At 40.4% G+C, this 22,886-nt stretch overlaps 2 protein-coding genes across 5 annotated transcripts in view; one reads left to right on the plus strand and one right to left on the minus strand.

The window, feature by feature from the left end:
- Window positions 1-9,901, plus strand: part of amn1 (antagonist of mitotic exit network 1 homolog (S. cerevisiae)) — a 27,707-nt gene extending 17,806 nt beyond the window's left edge. For 2 of the 4 annotated variants that reach the window (XM_019894073.1, XM_019894074.1), the window contains exons 2-5: window positions 4,017-6,002; window positions 6,165-7,604; window positions 9,225-9,275; window positions 9,348-9,901. In XM_019894073.1, the coding sequence (XP_019749632.1) occupies window positions 4,052-6,002; window positions 6,165-7,604; window positions 9,225-9,275; window positions 9,348-9,478 (3,573 nt within the window). In that variant the 5' untranslated portion in view covers window positions 4,017-4,051 and the 3' untranslated portion in view covers window positions 9,479-9,901. The remainder of the gene's footprint in view (window positions 1-4,016; window positions 6,003-6,164; window positions 7,605-9,224; window positions 9,276-9,347) is intronic. The other 2 variants (XM_019894075.1, XM_019894076.1) reach the window with 2 other exon arrangements.
- A 220-nt stretch (window positions 9,902-10,121) lies between these two features.
- Window positions 10,122-12,189, minus strand: etfbkmt (electron transfer flavoprotein subunit beta lysine methyltransferase). The gene is made up of 3 exons (XM_019894080.1): window positions 11,692-12,189; window positions 11,490-11,620; window positions 10,122-10,976 (listed from the first exon to the last, which is right to left on the minus strand). The coding sequence occupies exons 1-3, from the start codon at window positions 11,967-11,969 to the stop codon at window positions 10,618-10,620; spliced, it is 768 nt and encodes a 255-aa protein (XP_019749639.1). The 5' UTR covers window positions 11,970-12,189; the 3' UTR covers window positions 10,122-10,617.
- Window positions 12,190-22,886: the final 10,697 nt, after the last annotated feature.

A 22,886-nucleotide genomic window follows, 5' to 3' on the forward strand; every position in this document is an offset into this window, starting at 1 on the left:
AACCGATACTATTATTTATCTTAGTTTACCCATGGTTCAGGATTTGTGGAGCTGGCTTCTCGTTGCATTAGGATCCCTCTGTTCCCCTCTAGTGGTCGAATTAGGAATTTGTCTCAGGACTTAAACCATCCAATTCCATTTTCTCAATTTTGTGCTTAATCTCCTGCCTGACGAGGCGCGTTACCTTGACACGCGTTTTGTTTTGAAGTAATCGGTCACGTGAAGGAGAAGCGTGGCTTGACGTGTGTCAAGCGTAACACAGACGGATGTAACAGACAATCCGGTAGTTTTTCAAAATAAAACATCTTTCGTATTCCGAAATAAATAAAACGGAATTAAGGCAAGTTCTTTCTGTGAGGCCCGGTACCAAATGCCGGCGGTTGGGGACCCCTGGTCTACAGTAAGGAAATGTAAACAATATGTATATGTATATACCTGATATCCAAGCTACATTATGCTGCATGAATAGACTGTCTATCGTTGAGAAGCTGAGCCAACCCCTAGGAAGAATTGTCCCTGCTTGACCTGCTCGGACACCAACCGGCTCAAACCAGAGAGGATTGCTCAACATGTCCTGACACGACCTTGCCTGGGGTACGAAGTCCTCCAGCCGGCTCAAACCAGAGAGGATTGCTCAACGTGTCCTGACACAACCTTGCTTGAATCGTGAGATCATTGTGACTCACGGAAAAATTGAATCATGTGCCTTAGGGGAAAGGAACATTTGAAACCAACAACTGCCCATCTGGTCAGGGGTGGGCCCAATCACGAGGGACCAGAGCTGATAAAAAGGGACGGATTGCGAGGTACTTGGAGGAACTTCCCCATTTTGACACCGGCGCTCCGGCACGCGGGGATTTTCCTCCGCCTGTTCTCCTTTTTCTCCCTTTTTGAACTTCCTTAAAAATTTTCCTTTATTTCGCCATTTTTGCGAATTTCCCCTTTTCTATTCTTTACTCAATCTGGATAAACCAAGATGAACTTTGTATTGGATTCCGACTGGGATATTATGTGATGCAATGTATTTTTCTGCAAAGGGGAGATCTATTTTTGTGGATTTATGTAATGAGCCCTTACAAGAACGAGCGTAAGTAAAGCCGTCACAAATAGGTCAGGATGCATGAAGCACAAGATAAATGGCATTCTCCCAAAATGCAAAAATAACAAGTCAAACCTTGGTTTTTGTCCATAATCCGTTCCACAAGGCTGTTCGAAAACCAAATTTTTCAAAAACCGAAACCACGCTCTTTTTAATAAAAACATCTTTATTGAACACGCCTGCTCACAATGGAAAGCAACACGAGGAAGCATCACTTCCTCGTGTAAGGAAGGCGAGAGGAGTCAACTGGTGCATTCAAGTGCGCTCAGTTCGTTCGAGAACTGAAATTTGTTCGTCATCTGAGGCATAAAAAACTCGAAATTTTTGGTTGAAAACCGAATTGGTTGAGAACCGAGACGTTCGAAAACCGAGGTTTGACTGGAACTGATAAAGATAGGATCGTCGAATGGATTAAAATACGACCTCGAATTAGGCAAGGTGAACCTCGGGAGCGTTTCGAGACCTGGTCAATCTGTGAAAGGCATACTGATGATAGACAAAGCAATTTTTGAACCGCATATACTTAATCGTTTAATTGTTTTATCATTATTTTTCTTATCTTGTGCACCTTACGAAACATCTTTTATCGCTCATGGTTCTACTTATCATCTATCTTTTAACTCTTTTCTAAAATATACCATGTTTTATTATCATAGGATGACCTGGAACGATATAATCAACATAAATCTATCATGTATCCTGATTATGATGTTCGTGATTACTGCTAAGAATCCCCAGCGACTGGCTGGTTTACATCATGTAAGAATGAATATTAAATCATTGATTATAAAAAAGTACACTTGTCTTCTCTATGATCGTAAAGCATCACCATCACACCCTCCATCAATGTGTGAACGGCGGGGACTCGGTAGGATCACCCGAGGGTCTCTGGAAAGTCGATCGAAATAAAAACGATAATTCTAAAATGTGTTTTACTCCGGCATAGGATATGGGAAAATCCTAAACAAAATAAAACGACCCCGAATGACCGTAACAACGGCGATTAAACCCCAACCGAGGTGTGATACCAATTGCAACAGCGTAAATAAAGTATGAGAGGGAGCTGCCGTAAAAACGAAGCGTTCGTTTCGTAGTTCTCCGATTCTGGGATCAGTTGCTCTTCGGGGATAGAGACGAAACGAATGAAAACCGGGTTGGCTTCGTAAAACCAAAGGCAGTGAGAATCTAGGCGAGTCTTTCTCAGCAGTCGGCTCGTGAAAAAGAAGGGAGCGCCGCCCCCGGCGGGGTCGCTTCCCTAATGCCCGTTACCGGGAGGGCCGACCCGGGAATGTCAAATCATTTAATTTCCTGGTTCACTTCCCATCGCTGACAGATGCAATAAGAATTTATTGAAAACACAAACTGCACACACGAGTACAAGATCACTCAACCACAGTTGTGTCTGGTTGTACTTGTATTTTGAAGTGTCCTTCATAGATTCATTGAGTTTTCATGAGAAAAGCATTACAACATCTGAAGTGTCTATTCTGCTCATATTTAGTCATGCTGTATAACTTTCCCATGCCCGCAGCATAACTTGGCGTCCTTGAAGCAGTCATCACTTAAAATTGGAACACTCCCCACTGGAGACCTTGTAGAGACGCACAGACATAGGAATGCATCAGTTGATACAAGCTAAGAAACGGTTTAGGACAGGGGTGTCAAACTCATTTCACATGGTGGGCCACATACGGCCTCGGTAGATGTCAAGTGGGCCGGACCATTAAAATGATACCATACTTTGCTATAAATAACCAAAACAATGTCTTTCCTTTGTTTTGGTATAAAGAAGCACAAGAACATTAGGAAAATGTTGAAATTTAATGAACATATCTTTTACAAAATATTTCATGAAGCACCTTACATTTCCTTCGACAAATGTGCAATTTACTTTTATCATTCACATATATGCATTGCAAATGATCCCACTGATTGTACAAACATTAACAAGTAATTGGTATTGAAAAATATAGTAATGCACTTTAAGATTAAACGAGATTCATAAAGAAAGGAAGTTTTAAACCATTTACACGTGCATATAAAATCTAAATGTAATCTTACAAACTAAGGAGAGTGCTATTAAATGTGTAAATGTGAGAGTGCTATTGATAGCGTCTGCTGTCATGGGTCTGTCACAGTGACGGACTGAGGCTGCTGTTGTCTTCTTCTCTGATCAAAACAGTGTCCCCTTGCGGATACTCAATGAATTGCACCTTATTAAAAATATTAATTCTGTCTTTAATGCATTTTTTTCACTTTTAAATTATCCTGCGGGCCTAATTGAACCCCCTTGCGGGTCGGTTCCGGCCCGCGGGCCGTATGTTTGACACCATGCTTTACATAATCATCTCGCGGGCCGGATTAAACTCCTTTGCGGGTCGGATCCGGCCCGCGGGCCGTATGTTTGACACCCCTGGTTTAGGAGAAACGAAAGTTTTGATGATATAAATATGTGGTGAATCCCTTCCTTCTTTGCACTCGGGACCACCGCAGCCATTGTCTGTAAACCGCGGGTGCGGAATATTCTTCAAATAAACCCTTCCAAGGTACTGTTCATCGACTCCAGCCTGTACTTGGATAACCAACATCCTCCTCGTCCGAAATTCAACGAGCACGCGGGGGAAAGAAGGCTACTTTGCCCCCAACACATTAATAACATGCATGTTCCTAATCTGTGAAAAACGTTCCTAATCTGTGAAAAATGAATTCAATCCCAACTTTTTTTTCTGCTCCTTTTATTTTATAGGTGCGTATTTCATGCATTCTCTAAAAATATTTTAATGAAGTGAAGACTAACCTTAAGTTTTTAGGTTCAGAAATACCTCTCTGTCTTTCTATACTTGTTACAGTGTTTGTTTTACAATTGACACATCCTCGATTTATGCCACATTTTTAACATTGCGAATTCTTTTTGCAGGGCATTTTTCTCCTTAAGTCACACCAAGAAGAAACATGGAAAAATTGTACTTCGCTTGGCTTAATGGACAATACCAAATACATGGCCCATTCTCACAACAACAGGCCCAAATTGCCGATAACACGGCGAATCCTGGAGTGAAACCACAACAGAGAGCCATTTCTTGCCAGGGTGGCCCATCTAACAGGCAGACTGACGTTTCTTATCAGACAGCTGGCGAACCGAGACTTTATGTCAATCTGCAGAACCCTTGTTGGAATGTGCAAGGAGGACTTGCTTTCCATGGAACCGGATATCAAAATGCTACTAATCATTCATTAGATCAGCATGGGTCTGGCCTGAGGTTAAACACGACCCCTTGTCAAGATGGGAAGAGCCAATTTTCTTTGCATTACAATCAACCATCACCCACTCTGGACAGTAGCATAACTTCACCTTCTCTTCAACATAACACTAATAAAGAGGGCTTGAAACAAGTCTTTAACCAAAGTTTATGGATACCTAAATTAGTCTCTTTTACAACGGCTGCCCCACTTCAAGTCAGACAGGGTGTTTCAAAGACTGGAAAAGAATCGTCCACTGCAAGTAACACGCACATTGCTTCAGTCAACAAAACTCAATATGGACCACTCTCTCCTTCTGCCGACCCTCAATATTTAGTTTGCTCCAATCCCAACACATTTGCTCTAAAGCCCCAATCTACTGGACAGAGTTTGCAGGGTTACATTTTGATTCAACCGACAAAGCAAATTTCCTCCACGGTTTTGGCGAGTAGTCAAACAAACACCCCCAAAGCAGCAGAGTCTAGGCATGATGTAATTGGGACAACTCTGCAAGGAACCACTAATCAACAAACGACAACACAATCAAGAAATCAGCTGGTTACCACACAATCAACAAAGCATCTAATGAAGTTACATCCACTGCTGTCAGACTTGCTAATGGCCCCGGGATCAGTGAGCAAGAGTTCCCAGTCATTACCAACAAATAAACTAAATGACAACTCCATTTCTACGAGAGTCATCGCTGTTGTGCAACCATTGTCTCCGCAATGCGATATAATTACACCTGCAAGTAAAAGCCCCTCACCACACAACTTGAATTTACCCATTGTGGACGCCCAGAACAAGACTACCAAAGAGGACTGTCGGAATCCCCCTGAAAGTGAAACTCAGCCACAGTCCAACAAATGTCTGAGGATGCATGCATCAGCTATCAGACATGCAGACGACACTCCAAGTAAAGCTCTGAGAGTGCATCCGCTAGCTACCAAACTTGCATATGACATGCTAAGGAAAGACCATTGTCTTGGATCATGTGCTTCAAAACTGGCGACCCTTGAAACTCCAGAAAAGGAAAAGGGGACTAATGACCATGATAAGATGCCACCCGATGCAAAGGCTAGTATCCTCGAACTTTCCTCTTTCCCAACAACTACGTGGACCTTGAAAGATTTAGCGTTGTTGGGTAAAGGATTGGCGATGCAAGGTGCACCTGCAAATGACAATTTACCCAAACAACTATTCGACATGTTTTGGGGTGGGAGTCGTGACAATTTGGCATGTTTTCTTAAGACAAAATCTTGGCCTGCCTTGGTTCGTCATGTTGATTTATTTTGTGCCAACTTTGTGAAAGAAGACACTGTTGTGCTGTCACAGGTATGCCCGTCATTTGCTGATCAACTCAAAAACTTTCATGTCCTGAAAGATGGCGAGGTTTACACAGAGCTGCCCTACACATCGTCATGGTTGAATACAAATGAACAGCTGGATGATATTGACAAAGAATTTGGCCCCAATATTTACAGATACGTGCCTCACAACCAGCCAGATCCAGTTAAAAGAGTTGCCAGTGTTTCATCACAAAATGTTAGCAAGGTTCCCAGATCTGTCCCTGAAAGAAGAGACAAAGATTGTAATGAGCTAGTCGCCAACATTTCACCACAAAATGTTGCAGAGGTTCCCAGATCTGACCCTGAAACAGGAGGCAAAGATTGTAATGACCCTCTCGCCAACATCTCACCACAAAATGTAAACAAGGTTCCCAGATCTGACCCTGAAACAGGAGACAAAGATCGTAATGACCATCTCGCCAACATTTCATCAGAAAATGTGACAAAGGTTCCCAGACCTGACACTGAAGCAGAAGACAAAGTTTGTAACGACCCTCTCTACTCATTTCAAATCCAAGTTTTGTCACCAGAAAAAGCAAAAGCCATCTTTGAGCTTGAACGTGTTGTGATGTCACCAAGTACAGCAAGTAGTGGTCAACCAAAGGAAGTCCCAAATACTTTTGGTGCTGCGGAAGATGAGCCACTTCCAGAAGTACATGTTACAAGCAGATCAAAACTAAAAAATCCCCTGAATCGTTTTTGCTGCATTGCAAAGTGGAAAGAAATTCTTTTTGGTTCCAAAACATCTTCGGATGATAAGTGCCATTGCAAAGAAGGTTTTACGAAGACGCAAGAACAAATTAACTGTCCACAGTTTACAATAGAACCTGATCGCCAATCTCACTCACAGGAAAGAGACATGAAATCTAAAAGTAAGGGGAGAATGACCAGCAGCCTTCCGACAATAAGTTGGCTTGAAATATGCAATGAAATCAGTGAGACCTTTGAATTAAATGACGATCAAGAAACAAATGACCTCCATTGTCAACAGCCAAAAGGAAGCCAGGCAAAAATGACAAGGGAAAACAAAGACTATGTCGCCGATTGTGATATTACTACCAACCATGTTGGTGACAACGAAGAGGATTTGAACAAAGCTCAGCTGAAACCAGCAGAAGATTGCCTGTCAACTGACAGCCACATCAGTGATGACAATTCTTGGACCGAAAATCAAATGGACACTAATATGTCAACCAACAATGAACAGTTTGAACAAGCTTCAACGGCATCTTCACTTGGGACAATGTCACCTTTGGAAACAGAACAACTGATACAATGCAGTCCAAAGTCTGGAAATCAGACAGATTTCAGTAAATCAGGAACACATGAAACTGATGAAAGGAAACGGAAGAGACTTGGCAATCCTAATAGTATTTTTCCATACCTGAAGAAGTTGATGAAGAAAAACCCGGATTCACATGAAGTTGATGTTTCAAAAAATAAGGCTGTTGTTGGTTCTGATGGTGAACCTTTAGCGTCAGACAAGTCAACTGTCAAATTGATGCTGTTTGGCTCTTTACCACACCAACAGCATGCTTTAATTAATCATGGAAATGAGACGACAAAACCACCAAAGGTAGTTTTTGCAAGGATTGACACCAAGAAAAAATTTGGTAGAGGTGAACCAAACTCATTTTGTTCAGCCACAAAAGGGACTCTATCTCAAACTAAAATACAACTCGGAACCAAAATGAAACTAATTACGGGCAAAGGAGAGACGTTGCGCTCTACAAATGACAAGGATATTGTCGGCCAACAAAGTCGGTCTGTTAAACTTGACAAAAGAAAGAATGAAAGTGGACCTCAAGAAGATTTGCTCATCCAGGACAACATCTTGAATTTCAAAGTTTTGCCCACCACCTTCCGCTTTGCAGATGAATCAACAGGCCGGGAAAAAAACACAGAGCATTGTTCAGGTAAGTCAATGGATTTAATCAGTGTGAAATCTGGACCTGTTTGATTGAACACAAGCACATACACTAGCAGAAATGACTTCATTTTGGTGTCTGAATGGCATCCGGTGGATACGCAGGTTCATTGTACCCTGCCGCCATGCAATAGAGGAGCATTTCATTGTTCAGTCTGTCACTATTCCTCACTGGGCTAGATGAACAGAGATGTATTGAGAATAACATTTTCTCGTGGTGACACCCTTGATCTTTCACACTTGCATTTCCACATGACAAGTGGAGCAGTGACATGACGCAAGAGGAAAGAACTATGGGGCGAAAATGAACACTTACGATGGAAGAGGTGCGCCATGTCGAATGAAGTCATGAAAGATAATAAGGTTGAATGAATTCCATGACAATTGGCTTGATAAGTGGCATGCATATTTGCAATTCTAAAAATTCAAATGCCAAAGTTCACCATCCTTGACTTAGTCCCCATACCTGTCAACTCATACGGTTTAGCCATAGTTCATACGGATTTTGTGGTGAATCTTACGTATATGGCCATATCGCACAAATCAGACGGATTCTGAAAATTTCCGTTTTTTTTTTTTTTTCCCCCTAACAGGTAGTTCCGTTTGCTTTTGCCCAGAATGGTGCTAGTCTACTCGAATGCTTTCATTTCCGGTAACTTTCCAGTAAATCACGTGGCTCCTAGTTGAAAACAGCAGAGTATTCATTGCATACTTCGGTAGTGTACAAGCAAGTTCTACAAGGAAACAAATATATCATTCATATTTTGTGGGTTTTTTTCTGCCGTTATTTTGACATATAAAATGCTTTGGTATGTTATAAGGATTTTTTTGCTCTTTATAAGGATTTTTTTGGTAGTTTATACAGGTTGGCGCTCCGAAAAGTTGACAGGTATGAGTCCCTTTTAGAGTAGGTTTAATCACTCAGGGAGCCCTTCTTGGTTTAGACCTTTTCAAAATAAGTGATATCAATTTAACCTCTTCAGGGAATCAACCAGTGCATTAGAATAGTAATTTTAGGTTTAACCACAAGAGGGTACTAGAGTAGAGTTAGACATTCAAATTAGAATGATAATTTCAGAATAAAATGCTATAATGTGCCAAATTGAAATTAATCAGTAGAATTAAATAAATGTTACACAAACTAAAGATCCAAATATGAGCTGGCTTGCTTGATGACACCTACTTTTTTAAGGAGACAATACAATACATCCTGATTTATATAGCGCTTTCACAACAGTTGCAGCTGTAACAAAGCGCTTAAAAAACTTACCATAAAGTAAAATATAAATAAAACACATAACATTAAAAAAGGACAGTCTTGCTATCCTGACCAGTTTTCCCTCATACGCTTTGATGTTAAAATGATTGATCATCATCATTTTGCCAACACATGAATCCAGAAACCGCTTTTCTTGTACTGGTTTAACCTCAATTGATTTGTTACACGTTAATGACGTGACGTCATGTTGAGAGCAGTCTCCATAAAATTTGATTTTGTAATCCTCATCTAATTTCTACCAACCTAATTTAAGTATGTGGTTGTGTAGTGTGGGGGGGGGGGGGCAACTAATCATCATCCTCAAAACTGAACAATTTTCATTTTTTCCAGATGAACCTTTTTCCGAATCAGAAAGGAAAAGGCCCAGTAAGAAAAGCAGAGGTAAATTTCAAAGCATAGCGCTTTCTACAGTGATGTTTTATTTTTCATTGATCTGTGTGTATCAATATGCAGTGGATGCTTGGAGTGCTTTTCCCGCAAAGAAGTCCCCTGTACACCATGGTCCAGAGTCCAAGAGGTCCGGTGCCTTTGCAGAGTATCGGAAGAAATACATGGAGAAGTTACACCCACCCATCATTCAGTAGCAGTTGAAAACACATTAAAATGATTGTGAACGCGATTCCTTTTGTTTCTGGTTTTGTACCATGTTAAGATGGCCAAGTCTTCAGCTTTTTTGCACATGTGACCTTGAGGCACACTTCCTTTTTTTATATGTGTAAATATGTATGTCCTTATTTTTTATATATAGTTTGCCATGTTGGTATTTTTGTTGACTTTCTTTTCCTGTATCGGACGTGAATATAACCATGTAGTTTACCATCGTTTAACTATGATAGATCAAAAGGTTTTATTTTACTGAATGGTTGTTCCAATAAGAGTTGAAGTATTCGCAACCTACACAAGTTCCATATTTTCCAATTGGTTGATTATTTGATTTATTGAATAAATCATGTTACTTTTTCAGAATAATATGTAAAAGTTTTTATTTAAAACTTAACAGAAACCTGGTGCTTTGTCTCATGTCACTATTTTGTTACAGCTCCAGCTGTTGTGAAAGCGCTATATAAACCAGGATGTATTGTATTTTTCTGGTGGAGCTTTGGCATGCAAAAGAGAACTCCCAATGCGGACATCATCTAATCTGATGTCAAACAAGGCCTTCAAATGTCCACGTGTTTAATTTTGCACTGCTGATTTTGTGAATCGTTTCTCATTTTTTGCTTCCAGAAAATGAAAAACAATCTCTGGTCCAATCTCAGTCCTGGTTGAGTGTAAGGTCTCAGGTCTTTTTAATTTTGATGTCGATAGCTTTGAGTTCAATGTCTGAGCATTCACACAAACTACCTGAGCATTCATTGGACCACGGTGAGCAACATTTTTTTCCTGCCAAAAATCAGCATAGGCCTAAAAAAAAATTCCCGATTGGTCGGGCCCTCGAAAAAAAAATGACTTACTGCTTGCGAACTCTGAAAGCTGACTTTGAAATTTGGGCAAAATGTCTACTCTGACTTGTACTGACTTTCAGCTCTGAATCCTGAATTTAAACTACCCGGTACCTTAACTTCTCTGTACATTAAATAAGTCACCTCTTTGTTACTCAAGGGTCTGTGTGGTGACAAATGTTGTCAAACAGGTTAAAAATAATTGCATTTTTGTATATTTCCCTGATAAATAGGTTATTAAAAACATTTAGAAAATGCACCGTTTAATATTTAATACAACTTTATTTTAAGGTTAGTTCCAAATCGTAGCACCAAACACTGCTGCAGTTGAGGCCATAGTTCTCCTCTCGTACGGGCTTGGGCAGCTCAAATTGAGCCAACTTCTTCAGGCGCGACTGAAAGGCAAGCTCTTCAAACTGGGCTCTGCCAGGATCTCCAATTAGAACTTGGCTTTTATGAGTTTTGATGCAGTCTTCTAGCCAAGTGTGAAGGTTATAGGAGAGGGCCTCATCGTAGAACATGTCGCCAAGAAGGATCAGGTCAAAGTTGCCAGGATCTGAACCAATCATGTCATCTGTCACACAAACGGGGGACTCCAGACCGTTGAGCTTGAAGTTCATGCAGGTTGCAAGGGTGGCAACTGTGATTAAAAACAGACTCCTTTAGAAATGAGTTTAACTTGCACAAGCTGACTTAATGTAGAACTTGTTGCTCAACCAGACAAGAACATGCAAGCTATTTTGGCCATATTTTTATATTACTGTAATATTCACTTGACAACATATACGAGTTGTCTTGAGTAATGGGACAAAATGCAGGACTCAGTAAACATCTTCAAACACGCCAGCAGCTGTCCTATGGTAGATGTAGCAGACCGCCTCCTGATCACAAACAGTTATTCCGAGCATAATATCCTAAATAGCCTTGAGTATTTTCATCTGATAAAATGTTGCATGGTAAAATTATTTGACACAATTACATCTACTTTTACCTCTTTTTTTAAAAACGCAAATATCTGTGCTTCTACTTGGGTACTTACGTAGTATTTTGGCAATTATAAATTAAATATTTCTAGAGGATTTTTCCATGAGGATTTTATTTATTTTATACACAGAAAATTTGGAACTGAAGGATTGTTATTGACAGTGCTCACCTGAGTCAATGTCATTAGCGACTACTCGATTGGCACCACACAGTTTTGCAGCGATGGCGGAAGCTCCACAGCCACACCCCAGATCCAAGACGGATTTTCCCAAACTTACTCCAGGATTATCCAGGAGATACCTGCAGGTAGGAAGTTTCAGCAAAGTTTGAACAGCAATAGTACAAATAACATTATTAATTCGAAGGCTTACCTTGAAAGTGCTTGCCCTCCTGGCCAGTATATGGCCCAGTATGGGTCCTCAAAAGGCCAAAACTCTGGTCTTTCAAACCAAAACCTACAATTTGGGGTGAAAAGTCGGAGTTTGATCTCTGGTGTCAGGTTATGATCTACAACAATCTCTGTGTTCTCTGAAATGAACTTCGTAATAGATTCATCATACAGACATTCAGTTGAGAAATTGCTGCGTCGAGCTGTCAATTTCAGTGAATTTAAATAAGACAACCTGAGAGCGCTTAAAACTTTTAACATGACGCCTCACTTTGTCGGGGCTATTCATAATAGCCGCACGTCATTTAACAATGTCACCGTCAGATGACGAAATGACACTCAAAAAACGCATCCACATTTGGACGTTTAGAGGTCAGAAAATTGAGTAATCCGTGCTTGAAACACCAGAGTGCTCGTCGTGTGCCTGACACCAATGTGTGTTCCGTCGTCGTGTAGAAACGGGGATAAACCATAGTTCCGATTAATGAGATGCCTTAAAAGAAAGCAGTACTGTACTGCGCTTCATTCATAATCAGCCTGTGCTATTCCACTATAATATACATTGTCATGCGCCGACAACATAAATATAGATCATAATCAAACGTGTAGAATTCAGATATAATCCTTCTCAAAAACGTCTTTTCATAGTTTGTTTAATTACTTAATGACTGAGAGTCTTTGGCAGTCTTCAAACTTGTTTAAAAGTATTGTAAAACAAAATATAATCCATATTTATATGAAAGAAATAATTATAAACAAATGTGAAAATGCTTGACGCCTGTATATTAATGGAACAATACTGATTTGTGATAGAGGGCCACATGCTGGTCACTTGAGCACTTAAAAATCAACTGAGTCCAAAGATTACCTTTTTTTGTTGTTTTTTTTTTTTTATGAGTAGAAGTGGGAGTCAAACTTTGCGGATACGCACCCAAACGTTTAGACGTGCCCAAATTAAATGAAACTTTAAACATGATACAATTTTGCTCACAGATTTATTTCTCTATCAATAACTGTAGAGACCCAGTTCACTGTTGGCTTTGTATTTTACATTTATTTTGATTGTACAATAGAGGTCATGGGATTATTGCTTGTGAATACAGTCCTGGAACTCTAGAATAATCCGAGAACAGAGAACTCATTGGCCATGACGTCAGACTCTGACAACCTCCAATGTGGAGTTCTCATTTCAGGGTAAATTTCATGACACAGTTTGGTAGCATAGCACCAGATCAATATAGACATAGTAAATGGATTTTTAATGCATTCACCCTACAAGTATGAGAGGAAGAACTTTCAAGAAGAGTTTCTGGAAGATGACGAGGTGCCATTATAAGAATCTATCAATGGCCAGCAGAGGGCAGTAATGGCCAGTGAATAAACGGTAATCTGGTCCCCTCCCTTTTGGCCTCCCTTGCTTTTTTTTTGATGAGATAAACCTGACTGAAAATGGATCGATTGACCGCGGCGAGGTTGGTGGTCAGACTGCTTGCTACAATACCGAAGAACATTTTCTCTCCACGTTTAGTAGTGAGATTATCCTGAATTGACCAATCTTTTGGAGTCCTTCTATTTGGAGATCCAGACGCCCTCGGCAAATCTCCCCTGCTCTGTCAACTTCCCTCTTCTCTTGATGACTCTAAGGATCTTCCAGAGTTGCTTCAGTGGCAAGGCACAGTTCTTATAGATTTATATGGGACTTCACTGGGGCCAGGGGCAGAACTAGATCACACCTCCTGGACTTCTTTCAAATGTGGCTCCTTGGTGTTGAACTTGTCGGTAGCGGGGAATGGATTTACAAGGATGTTGCACTGGCCCAGCTCTTCCAGTCGCTCAGGGTCACTGTAGGTGTTATGCCAGATGTTGAGCTATATCCTCCTTGGAAGAGGCCAATGTCCCATCCCACTTCTGTCCCAGGAACTGTTTAGCGAACACAAATGGGTTGGCGATGAATAAAGCTTGTTTTCTGGATCTCTCTTTCCGATGCCTTCGGTGCCATGCTGCTCTGTGCAAGGTCATCAGTCTTTTCCTCAAGACAGCTCTTTTTTTATTTTTATTTTTTGAAGTATTATTCTTGTTTTTAATATTTTTACTGTAACAAAATCATTTGTAAAAAATCAATTATGACAATGATTCCTTCCTTTCTATTTACTTCTCAGCGTATGGCTGTTGAAGTCACTTCTGTGCAGGTAGTGTGAACTCCGTTCCCACTCATTGATGGTGTTAGAAATGAGTGGTTATGGTTGTCTGCATCCTGTGATTGATTGACGAGCAATCCATGGTCTCATCTGCCTTTTGCTTAAACTCTTCTGAAATATGCTCCATCCGTGCATGTAGCTTTAGCCCTTGGTAAAGAGATGAGGTTTTTTTTTCAAGGGGCAGCAAGAAAATGTACCCCTGCAGCTAAGCAGATCCTATGAGGTATAATGCTAAAACAATACTATGTAGTGCACTCCTTGTGCTTATAAGGTCTCGTACTGACTTTGGTTGATGAATCAGTTGATTAAGTGGCGTGTGTTTGTTCATTTAATGCAGCATGATAAATTAATTGTTCTTCTTTTAATGAAAAAAAGCTTGTCCAATTCTAACTTCGAGTTGAATTTTGCTCTCAGCACATCTGAGCCTCTGCCTCTGGCTTGCCAGATGATGTTCACTAGTCAGATTGTGTCTAGCGGCTGCCATAATAGTGACAGGCTAAAGCCTGTCAAGTTGGATTTGTGAAATGACACATTTACTTTGTTTTCAACCGCCTTGCCAAGTTTTCTCCTTTCATTTTAGCAATGAGCAAATTGATTCAGTGCAATAATCATCAGTTTTGATTCCAGCGCCAAACATTACTAACCATTACAACATGTAGCATTAAACCCTTCATAGGATGAATACAGTCTCTAAAACATCTTTAGTTGATGGATACCTCACTTCCCTCCCCTCCCTTATTCAGATAATATTTTCAAATTTGTGTTTTATATGTGAAATTTTAGCATGATCAAACAAAAAAAAAGAGACAAAAAGAAGAGAAAAGAGAACAGAAAAGAAAATCCCAAGTAAATACCAGACTGCGATGAATTTTGCAATTTATCCAAATTAAGAAAATCATTCAAGGTTTGCATGACAGAAGCATTCTGTGTTCATGCTTTAGAATCAATAAACCAAATATTTTGTTGTGGTTCGATTGGGTTTCTTTTTAAAATGGCTTCATATCAATATGCTGTGATGAAAATGGACAAATGCTCCTGGATGATGAATGACTGAAAGTGAATGTCACACTGAATAATAGGGTGCAATCAGCATGTTATTATACTCCTATTCATTGCAGCTTCTGGGCAGCAGAGTGGTTGGTTGCATACATAATATTTAACTGCAAATTGTCGGAACACTTTGTTTGAGTTGATCTTCAACCACTTCTGTTGATTTAAAAAAAAAAAAAAATATATATATATATACTGGTCTCAAAATCACGGCATGGCTTTGGTCCTGAATTCCATTCATCACACACACACACACACACACACACACACACACACACACACACACACACATTTGGTTTATTGTTTGAGTGAATTACACGGTTGGTTTATGGACCCCTGGGACCTCCAGGCAAGGGACCGATTTTGATTGTTTCGAACAATGCTAAACTTGAATGAGCACAATCCAAAATGAAATAGTAACAATGCTTTTTTTTTTGTGTGTCTACTTTCATTCACAGTATTGCCAGCTACGCCGGGGGCATGAAAAAGAAAATGTTCAGCATGGTCCAGCGCTGTCTGCAAAATTCCCAAACATGCATGAAATCAAGATGCGGTAGATTTTAGCCAAGCCCACACGGTATGTCTTCGAAAATACAATCCAAAATGTTACTCGTTCGATGTTTGCATCCCTGCAAGGTTGCGTGCACAGTAAATGATTGACAACAACCTTCTGTCATGCCTTCTGTCTCTTCAGCCTCTACATTGGCTATTGTTGTCAATATACGCTATGATTTTTAAAACGCCGCATAAAAATAAGATGAGGCCATAGAGCGATGATTTTATTTCCGAAAATGATTTGAATAATATTCTGCTGTCAAGTCAGAATGACAGTTAACATGTATAACAAAATGTGTTTTTAATCTGCAAACTTTTTTAAACTACAAACTACTGGCATGAAGAGCATACGGTTAGCAGATTTGCTTCACAGTTCTGATGTCATGTGTTCAAATGTGGCCCTGTGTGTGGAATTTGCATGTTCTCCCTGTGCTTGCATTTTGTCTGGGTACCCCTTCTTCCTTCCACATTTCAAAAACATTCATGTTCGGCTGCTTGAAAACTCTAAATTGATGTGAATATGACTGAGAATGGTGGTTTGTCCAGATGTGGATGTTGGGATGGATGGGCGGATGAGGCAAAGACGATGGTTGATGATTATGTGATGATAACTAAAGAACTTCAATATGAACGTTTCACTGCTTTTCTTTCATGTGGGGAGAGACATTAAAATTGTGGTATTATTGCAATTTGATATAAAAAAATCATATCATAAAATATTAAAAAGCGGCATCGGACGTTTGCCAGCAATGCGATGAATCTTTGTGATTATGAAGTTTTCAAAAAGGCATTAATGGATGTCTTGATTTTATATCAGCAATGATCGATTCACACATTCACTCACACAAGGCCTCCTTGTTCATCCCATTACAGAGTTCCAGAGATGAGTACTGATTCAGAGCTGGCTAAAAAAAATGTGATTTGTCTCAATACGCCATTAAACGTTTCTTTATCTGTTTAGTGTTCAAATCCCCTAGCGTCACACTCTCCTCAGGAGGACAGAGAGAAAATGACAGGAGTACAAACAGAGCTTGGAAAAGACACTCATTGATCCAAGGATGTGAGAAATAAGCTCCTGCACTGAATGTCATTTGCTGAATCTTAAAGACTAATTACATTCAAAGTTGCTGCTCTAACAGTTCAGGATATATTGCTCATTTATATTTTCATTATGTCAGAGATTTTCTCGGACAAAGTTAAAGAAATGACTCGGCACACAGGAAAATTGTCTTCAATATCGGCGGGAGGGGGATCTCTGAGAGCGAACGACGGTAGTTGCTCCGATGATCACACTCCCGAGCTCCCTTCCCGCCAATTCCGACTTTTATTGTAACATACAAGGAAAACACTGCCCCCGACATTTGCATACCGCACCCCCGGTCCAGCCCCTCGGTGGTGATTGGTTACCTGTTTTTTAAACTTGAACCACCAGTACGTTGGCGCCTTTTCTGTCTGGTCTACATCGAATTAACATGTTGCAGACTTTGCGGACGACAAATGTCGCCTGGGCGCAACGGGTGTTCTCAACTCGTCTTTTGTTGTTCAACCGCTGTTCCCAAATTATTCATTCCCCTTTTGTGACCGAGTTTCGCCCACTCCCCTGTGATTGCCCACCTGCATTGACGTGCTAATTGTGGACTTCAACAGCCCTCCGGCCAGGTGGCCGGCGCCTATGTGCACAGGCATTTGGAGGTGCTGGATACGCACCCAAACGTTTAGATGTGCCCAAATTAAATGAAACTTTAAACATGATACAATTTTGCTCATAGATTTCTCTAACACATTATTAATAACTATTGCTAGCTTGAGTGAAACCACAGCCAGCCAAAATGTGCTTCAAGGAGAGTCAATCGGAAGTAATGTGAGTCATGTGAGGTGTACTCAGTGGGGGTGGATATTTGATGGGAGCAGGTAAAATATACAGAGAAGTGAGGGTATACATTTTGTCTTCTCTGGTTGAAATCAGTTTGGCCTGGTTTTGCAAAATTTTCTCGATACGATTGCAGAAATTGAGTGCCGAGGCCTCATAAGAATGCAGTGGTGGGCTGTGCATTTCATACCTAGGACTTCTTACCACACGTAATCTACCTCTTAAAACCACCACCATCATAACTATGGAGACCATCAACACTGTACAAAATTCAACTGTACCACCTACGTAATATGGAGCACTTCAAATAAAGCAAATCAATACTTATCTAATAATGGGATCTAAACATATGATTTGACAAATAAATAAATAAATAAATCCAGCATCTCCGTACGTACAGTACATGTACTAGAAGCAATGGGCTGTAATAGACAGATTGATGCCCGTGCGGGTTCTGAGTACCCATCCCTCCAATGACTCGTTTCACCCAAACGTAACCCCTTCTAAAAGGGCTTTAAATTGGCATGCATGAAGGCTCAGAAAAACAAGTGAGGAGGTCTGCATCAGCTTGGGCCTAAAGTGCCTGCACTGAAGCAGATGAAATAGTTGACATTAATTAAATCTACCATATGGTTGCCTAGCTCTTCATATCCCAACTGCACATCCCCGACTACAACAGACGTGACAAACAATCCACTGTTTAGTTGTGGAATCACTTGTCACATGGTTTTTATCCCAGCTAAGTCTTGCACATTTTGCACATTTCACCTGGCTCACCAAATACATTGCGACCTCAAAATTTACCACCCCTGCCCAATATGAAGCCAGTCCCAAAATTATCAGTTTAAACACACTTAATCAGGGCTGTTTTCTGCATTAAATTGTTGGTCGCACAACAGCAACAGTCCGCCGAAGCATCAACACATGCGACAGCCTGGCGGCCTGTGATGTGGCTGACACTGATGGGTCCAGTCGTGTGTACACTGCCATGCGAGTGGCAGGTGCTCTTGTCGTGCTCGGCTTTGTGGTGATTATTGCTATATTGATGACTGCTACCCTAAAAGATGTTATACCGTTTTTGTGGTGAAGTAATCTGTAAAGTAGATTTGGTTGAAGATAGCTGTGTGTATTGGAAATTGATAGGAACGAGGGCCTATTAACAAAGAAAGCAACACTGGGCCAGGTCGATGGGCCAATTGGCAGTCTTCCCAAATGTCTCAGATCTCAACTTGCTTCTGATTGAGCATCATTGTAAGTCATGAGATGTCCTATCTGATGCCAGACATGGAAAATAAGATGATATCTCTCAAAGAATCTGTAGGATTTACACTGTTGCACTCAAAAAATGCATGCCAGCATGTATGTTGTTTCACCCCCCACCAGTTGCAGCATAAAATTTCTATCGTTAAAACAGAGTAAAATGTTTCAAATTTCTACTTTATTAGTTACTTTATGTTAATGCTGATGATTGATTGTGAGTTCTTATTGATGAACCTGCACATTCACATTTCTGTTTTTTTAAAATTACGTCTTCATTTTTCATTGAACCCTCATGGGCGAGACCAGGGCTTGATTTCACACTTTTGCGCTCATCAATTACTTGGAATCAATACATGTTTTGTTAGTTACAGCTGCTGCTGTTGTGAAAGCGCTATATAAATCAGGATGTATTGTATTGTATTGTATCATCTACAAACAACACGTGTGCCAGATGAAAGACCAAAGTCTCTGGTAGACCTACTGTGTCTATTTTGTATTGATATCATTTTCATATTTTGTCTATACAGAGTTAAGCAATCCAATAGAGTGTGAACATGTGACATGTTGCCCCACCGTCGAGGAAATTGTCTCACTACATGGGGTAAGATGTCACAATGGATTTGGCGACGGACAAAACAAGGACAAAATTATTGCCGTTGAACTTGTTTTTACTTTAAAGTGAAGATTGAATTCAGGTACAGAAACACCTTATCTGTGTGCTTGAAAAAAACTGTTGAACATAGCCAGTGAACAAACATTAAAAGATGCAACAAGAATCATCATCTGTATAATAATTCTGCCATATATGGATTGATTTGCCAGGAGTGCATTTTTCATTGTCTCGTTCTTTGCATATGTCACATGTGTTAACTAATCCCAAAACGACAGAGACATGTTGCCCCAGACCACCATATTTGGTAATGCGAAGTCTCATTTAAAGATAGTTTAAAACAGAACAATGACTGAGGCGTGACAAGATGCCTGAATCTCTCTCTTTTTTCTCCTCTAAGGAGTCCACATGCATCACTGCTTGGATTTTCAATTGGAAGAATTTTTTTAAAAAAATCTATAAAGTTAAGATATTTTTTACTTGGGGTTGTGCTACATGGTTAATTCTGCGAATGTGTTATCCGCTTTTGTTCACATCGTGCTGCCCTAAATTTGTTCTTGCTTAGGCGTACAAGTTTAGAGTCCAGGATCAGCAAAATAGGTTTCACTTTAAGTATTGTATGTAAGGTAATAATAATTGTCCCACCCCCCACCCCATGTATTTCATGTGCCCCCATCATGAGTGAGCTCTGGTGACGGGTCTGAGTGGTTTACTCACCTCTGTGCAGGCAACGTAGGTTCAATTTCCACCGAGTGATGGTGTGAATGTGAGTGTGAAAGGTTGTCTGTCTCTGTGCCCTATCATTGAATGGCTACCAGGCTATGCGCCCCCCCCCACCCCCAAAAGGCTCCATCTTCCAACAACATGAAACACAAGAAGCAGCACAGAAAATGACAGGATGATTTCAGCACATCGCTGCAGTTAAAAGCAGAAGAATGTGTTGTGGTGGAATTTTCAGCAGTTAAGCAAGATCAATAAGGCAGTCTGGAAAACAAATTGCCTTTTGGGTTTCTTTATATTTGAAGCTTCAGATAGAGCAGTCTGCAAGTCAGAGCAGCCTACAAAGATAGTGGTCTGTAAATGAGTGTGGGGGGGGGGGGGATATCACAGCAGGATTTTTTTTTAAATGCAGCCTGAGAAAGGTTGGCCTGAGAGAGAAAGGAACGGAGCAATCTTAAAATAAAAAGAAACTTCTTATTCTGTCAAGGTCATCCCGTTCTTGCTTCACAAAGAATAATGACGCACAAAAAATAAAACGGCAGGTGACCACAACAAACAATGAAAATGTTATGACAGTGTTTGCTCAACAACAATTTTCCATAACGGTGCGAAAGCAAATTAAACACCGGAAGTTCTAGAATCACATTGTGAGACTCCAGCATGTCCCAATTCCAGAGTGTAAGATCGCACAACTGGCGACTGGCCTGGAAGTAAACAAACTTGTGATGATGCCTTTTCACACTGAAGTTGCTGTGAGCAATTTGTTAGCAGCATTTCGCCGCTTCCAGACATACAATAACAACGGCATGGCATTGCCTTGAAACACAAAGCAACCAATCAGATTGCTCTAACTGTTACAGGCATACAATTTACTGCTCAGACTGGCCACCCTTGTGTGACGTCTGTGGATTATTATGAGGCGCTATGATGTACGGTTTAAAGTCATTAATTCAGTTCATTATTTGGCATTTCAGTTGAGACGTTTGTGGAACTTTGGTACAGAGAAATTGTGATCTCAGCAGCTTGTCTCGTACCTTCATCTGGAGAGAGCCATAATCTCCATCGAGGGTGCATCGTCAAGAGTTCTCAAGGTATCACGTGCGCCTTTCGGGGAGCCCTGTCAGTTGCCCCTTTGTTGTTGGCATAGAAACAAATCTGTGGAGTGAGTTTGAAGAGTGTAAAGACTCTTTGGGTGAGTTGTTTGATCGCATTCTCCAAGTGAAGCTTGGATGTGTCGTCGGATCAATACTTCCTCAAAGTGCATCAACGGGGATTAACTCCACTTCTGAGGGAGCTTCTCATGTCAACCCCTGGCTCATTTAACAGCTAATTAGTTGCTTTCTGTTGAGCATATGGTCCTTGTACAGCAGCTGTTTCAGCTGAATATACGCTTTCTGCAGAGGGTGCACTGACTTGTCGGTGGGGCTGCTGCAACCCTGCTTTGCAATTGACCAATGGGATGATGGACTGAGTTTTCTTTGTTCTGATAAGTGATGCTACATTACTCGCAAAGCTTTCGTTCACAGGTAACGTGACGTTTAGAACCATTTCTAACCAATTTTGAGGCAGGCACTTTATCACACAACTCTAACACCTCTCTGGTAACCTTTTCTTGCTACAAGGCAAAAAAGTGCATCGGTATTGACTTTGCATTCATCATTTGTCTTATAGCCCCATGCTCCTATCGTGCAATAATTCCACCGTTCATTTGTGTATTGGTTTTACACAATCACAATACAGGGGACACACCAGACCTAAGCCTCCTCACATAACAGATCCCTCTGATTGCATTTATGAAATTCAGTTACCATGACACAGATAGATGGACCTGCTGTCAGTAGGGACAGTCGTCATTTGTTCACATCAGTGGCCACGTCAGCCCCGAGGCGCTGATGGGGCCGAGGCTGTGTGACTTGAAATATCAGAAGGAATGGAGAGAAGGGGATGAAGAAAAAAAATGGAAAAGAGGAGAAGAGTGCACGGTGATTGAAGCTTAAGAGTAAAGTGGCATGGAGCAAATTTAGAGGAGAAGTTGGATAATTTCCTCCATTTTGCCTTAGGGGAAAAAAATAGGAGACAATCTCACAAGGTAGCTGTAAATAGCGTTAAAGTCCGCCAAGCCTTATTGCGTGGCTCAGGTGGGCACATTTCAATACCCGAGCAACCCTAGCAGCGTGGGTGTAGCTGATTGCAGTTCAGCATCGCAGATCCATGCGTGAGATCGAAATAGAATGACATCATAGCACATCATATCATGCGGGTGACTTGCTGTTGCAACATAACATTTTAGTAGATAATTTTAATGCATGCGTCATGGCCATCCTTTTTTTTTTTTTTTTTTTACTTCTCCGTTCTTAAAGATCATTTTATATCCTTTTGTTCCTCCTTTGCTTTTGTTGTTGATTCGACTTTCTAAAGGTAGCAATTACACTGAATGGCTGAGTAAATGGACTGAGATAGTTTTTGACGTTGTGGAAATCGGAATGTGGGCTTGTGCTGTCAAAATGGATTCTTGATATGTTGTTTACAGACTAAATGTGTTCTTTAACTGTTCATCATAATTGTAGATTGTTGAGTGATATTAAGAAAAAAATGCCACTGTCACAGTTTTGTGTATCATTGTTTTAAAAAGTTTAAAACATTTTTTTAAAAGTCGGTGTTTTATAAAGCCCACGTGGGCTTGTTGTTCTGTTGCAGTGTTTTTCAATCTTTTTCGAGCCAAGGCAAATTTCTTTCATTGAAAAAAATCCTGCGGCACACCACTAGCTGAAAATGTGAAAAAAACATATTTTAACAATTAAAGTGTTATATTGTTATTATAAGCGTTTTTGAAGAATGACATTATATTACAACATCTTGAACAGAAATCATATAAACACAAAGAAAAAAGAATCTTATAATCTTTCCTGTCCTGG

Source organism: Hippocampus comes, unplaced genomic scaffold (assembly GCF_001891065.2).
Source record: "Hippocampus comes isolate QL1 unplaced genomic scaffold, H_comes_QL1_v1.1 scaffold104, whole genome shotgun sequence".
In the NCBI taxonomy this organism is placed as follows: domain Eukaryota; kingdom Metazoa; phylum Chordata; class Actinopteri; order Syngnathiformes; family Syngnathidae; genus Hippocampus; species Hippocampus comes.

Excerpts from the sequence above, each read along its gene's own strand:
- etfbkmt (XM_019894080.1), bottom strand. The coding sequence starts at position 11,969 with ATGTTAAAAGTTTTAAGCGCTCTCAGGTTGTCTTATTTAAATTCACTG. Across the intron at positions 11,621-11,691 it reads GGAGGGCAAGCACTTTCAAG|GTATCTCCTGGATAATCCTG; the intron begins GTAAGCCTTCGA and ends TCCTACCTGCAG. Across the intron at positions 10,977-11,489 it reads CGCTAATGACATTGACTCAG|TTGCCACCCTTGCAACCTGC; the intron begins GTGAGCACTGTC and ends TTTTAATCACAG.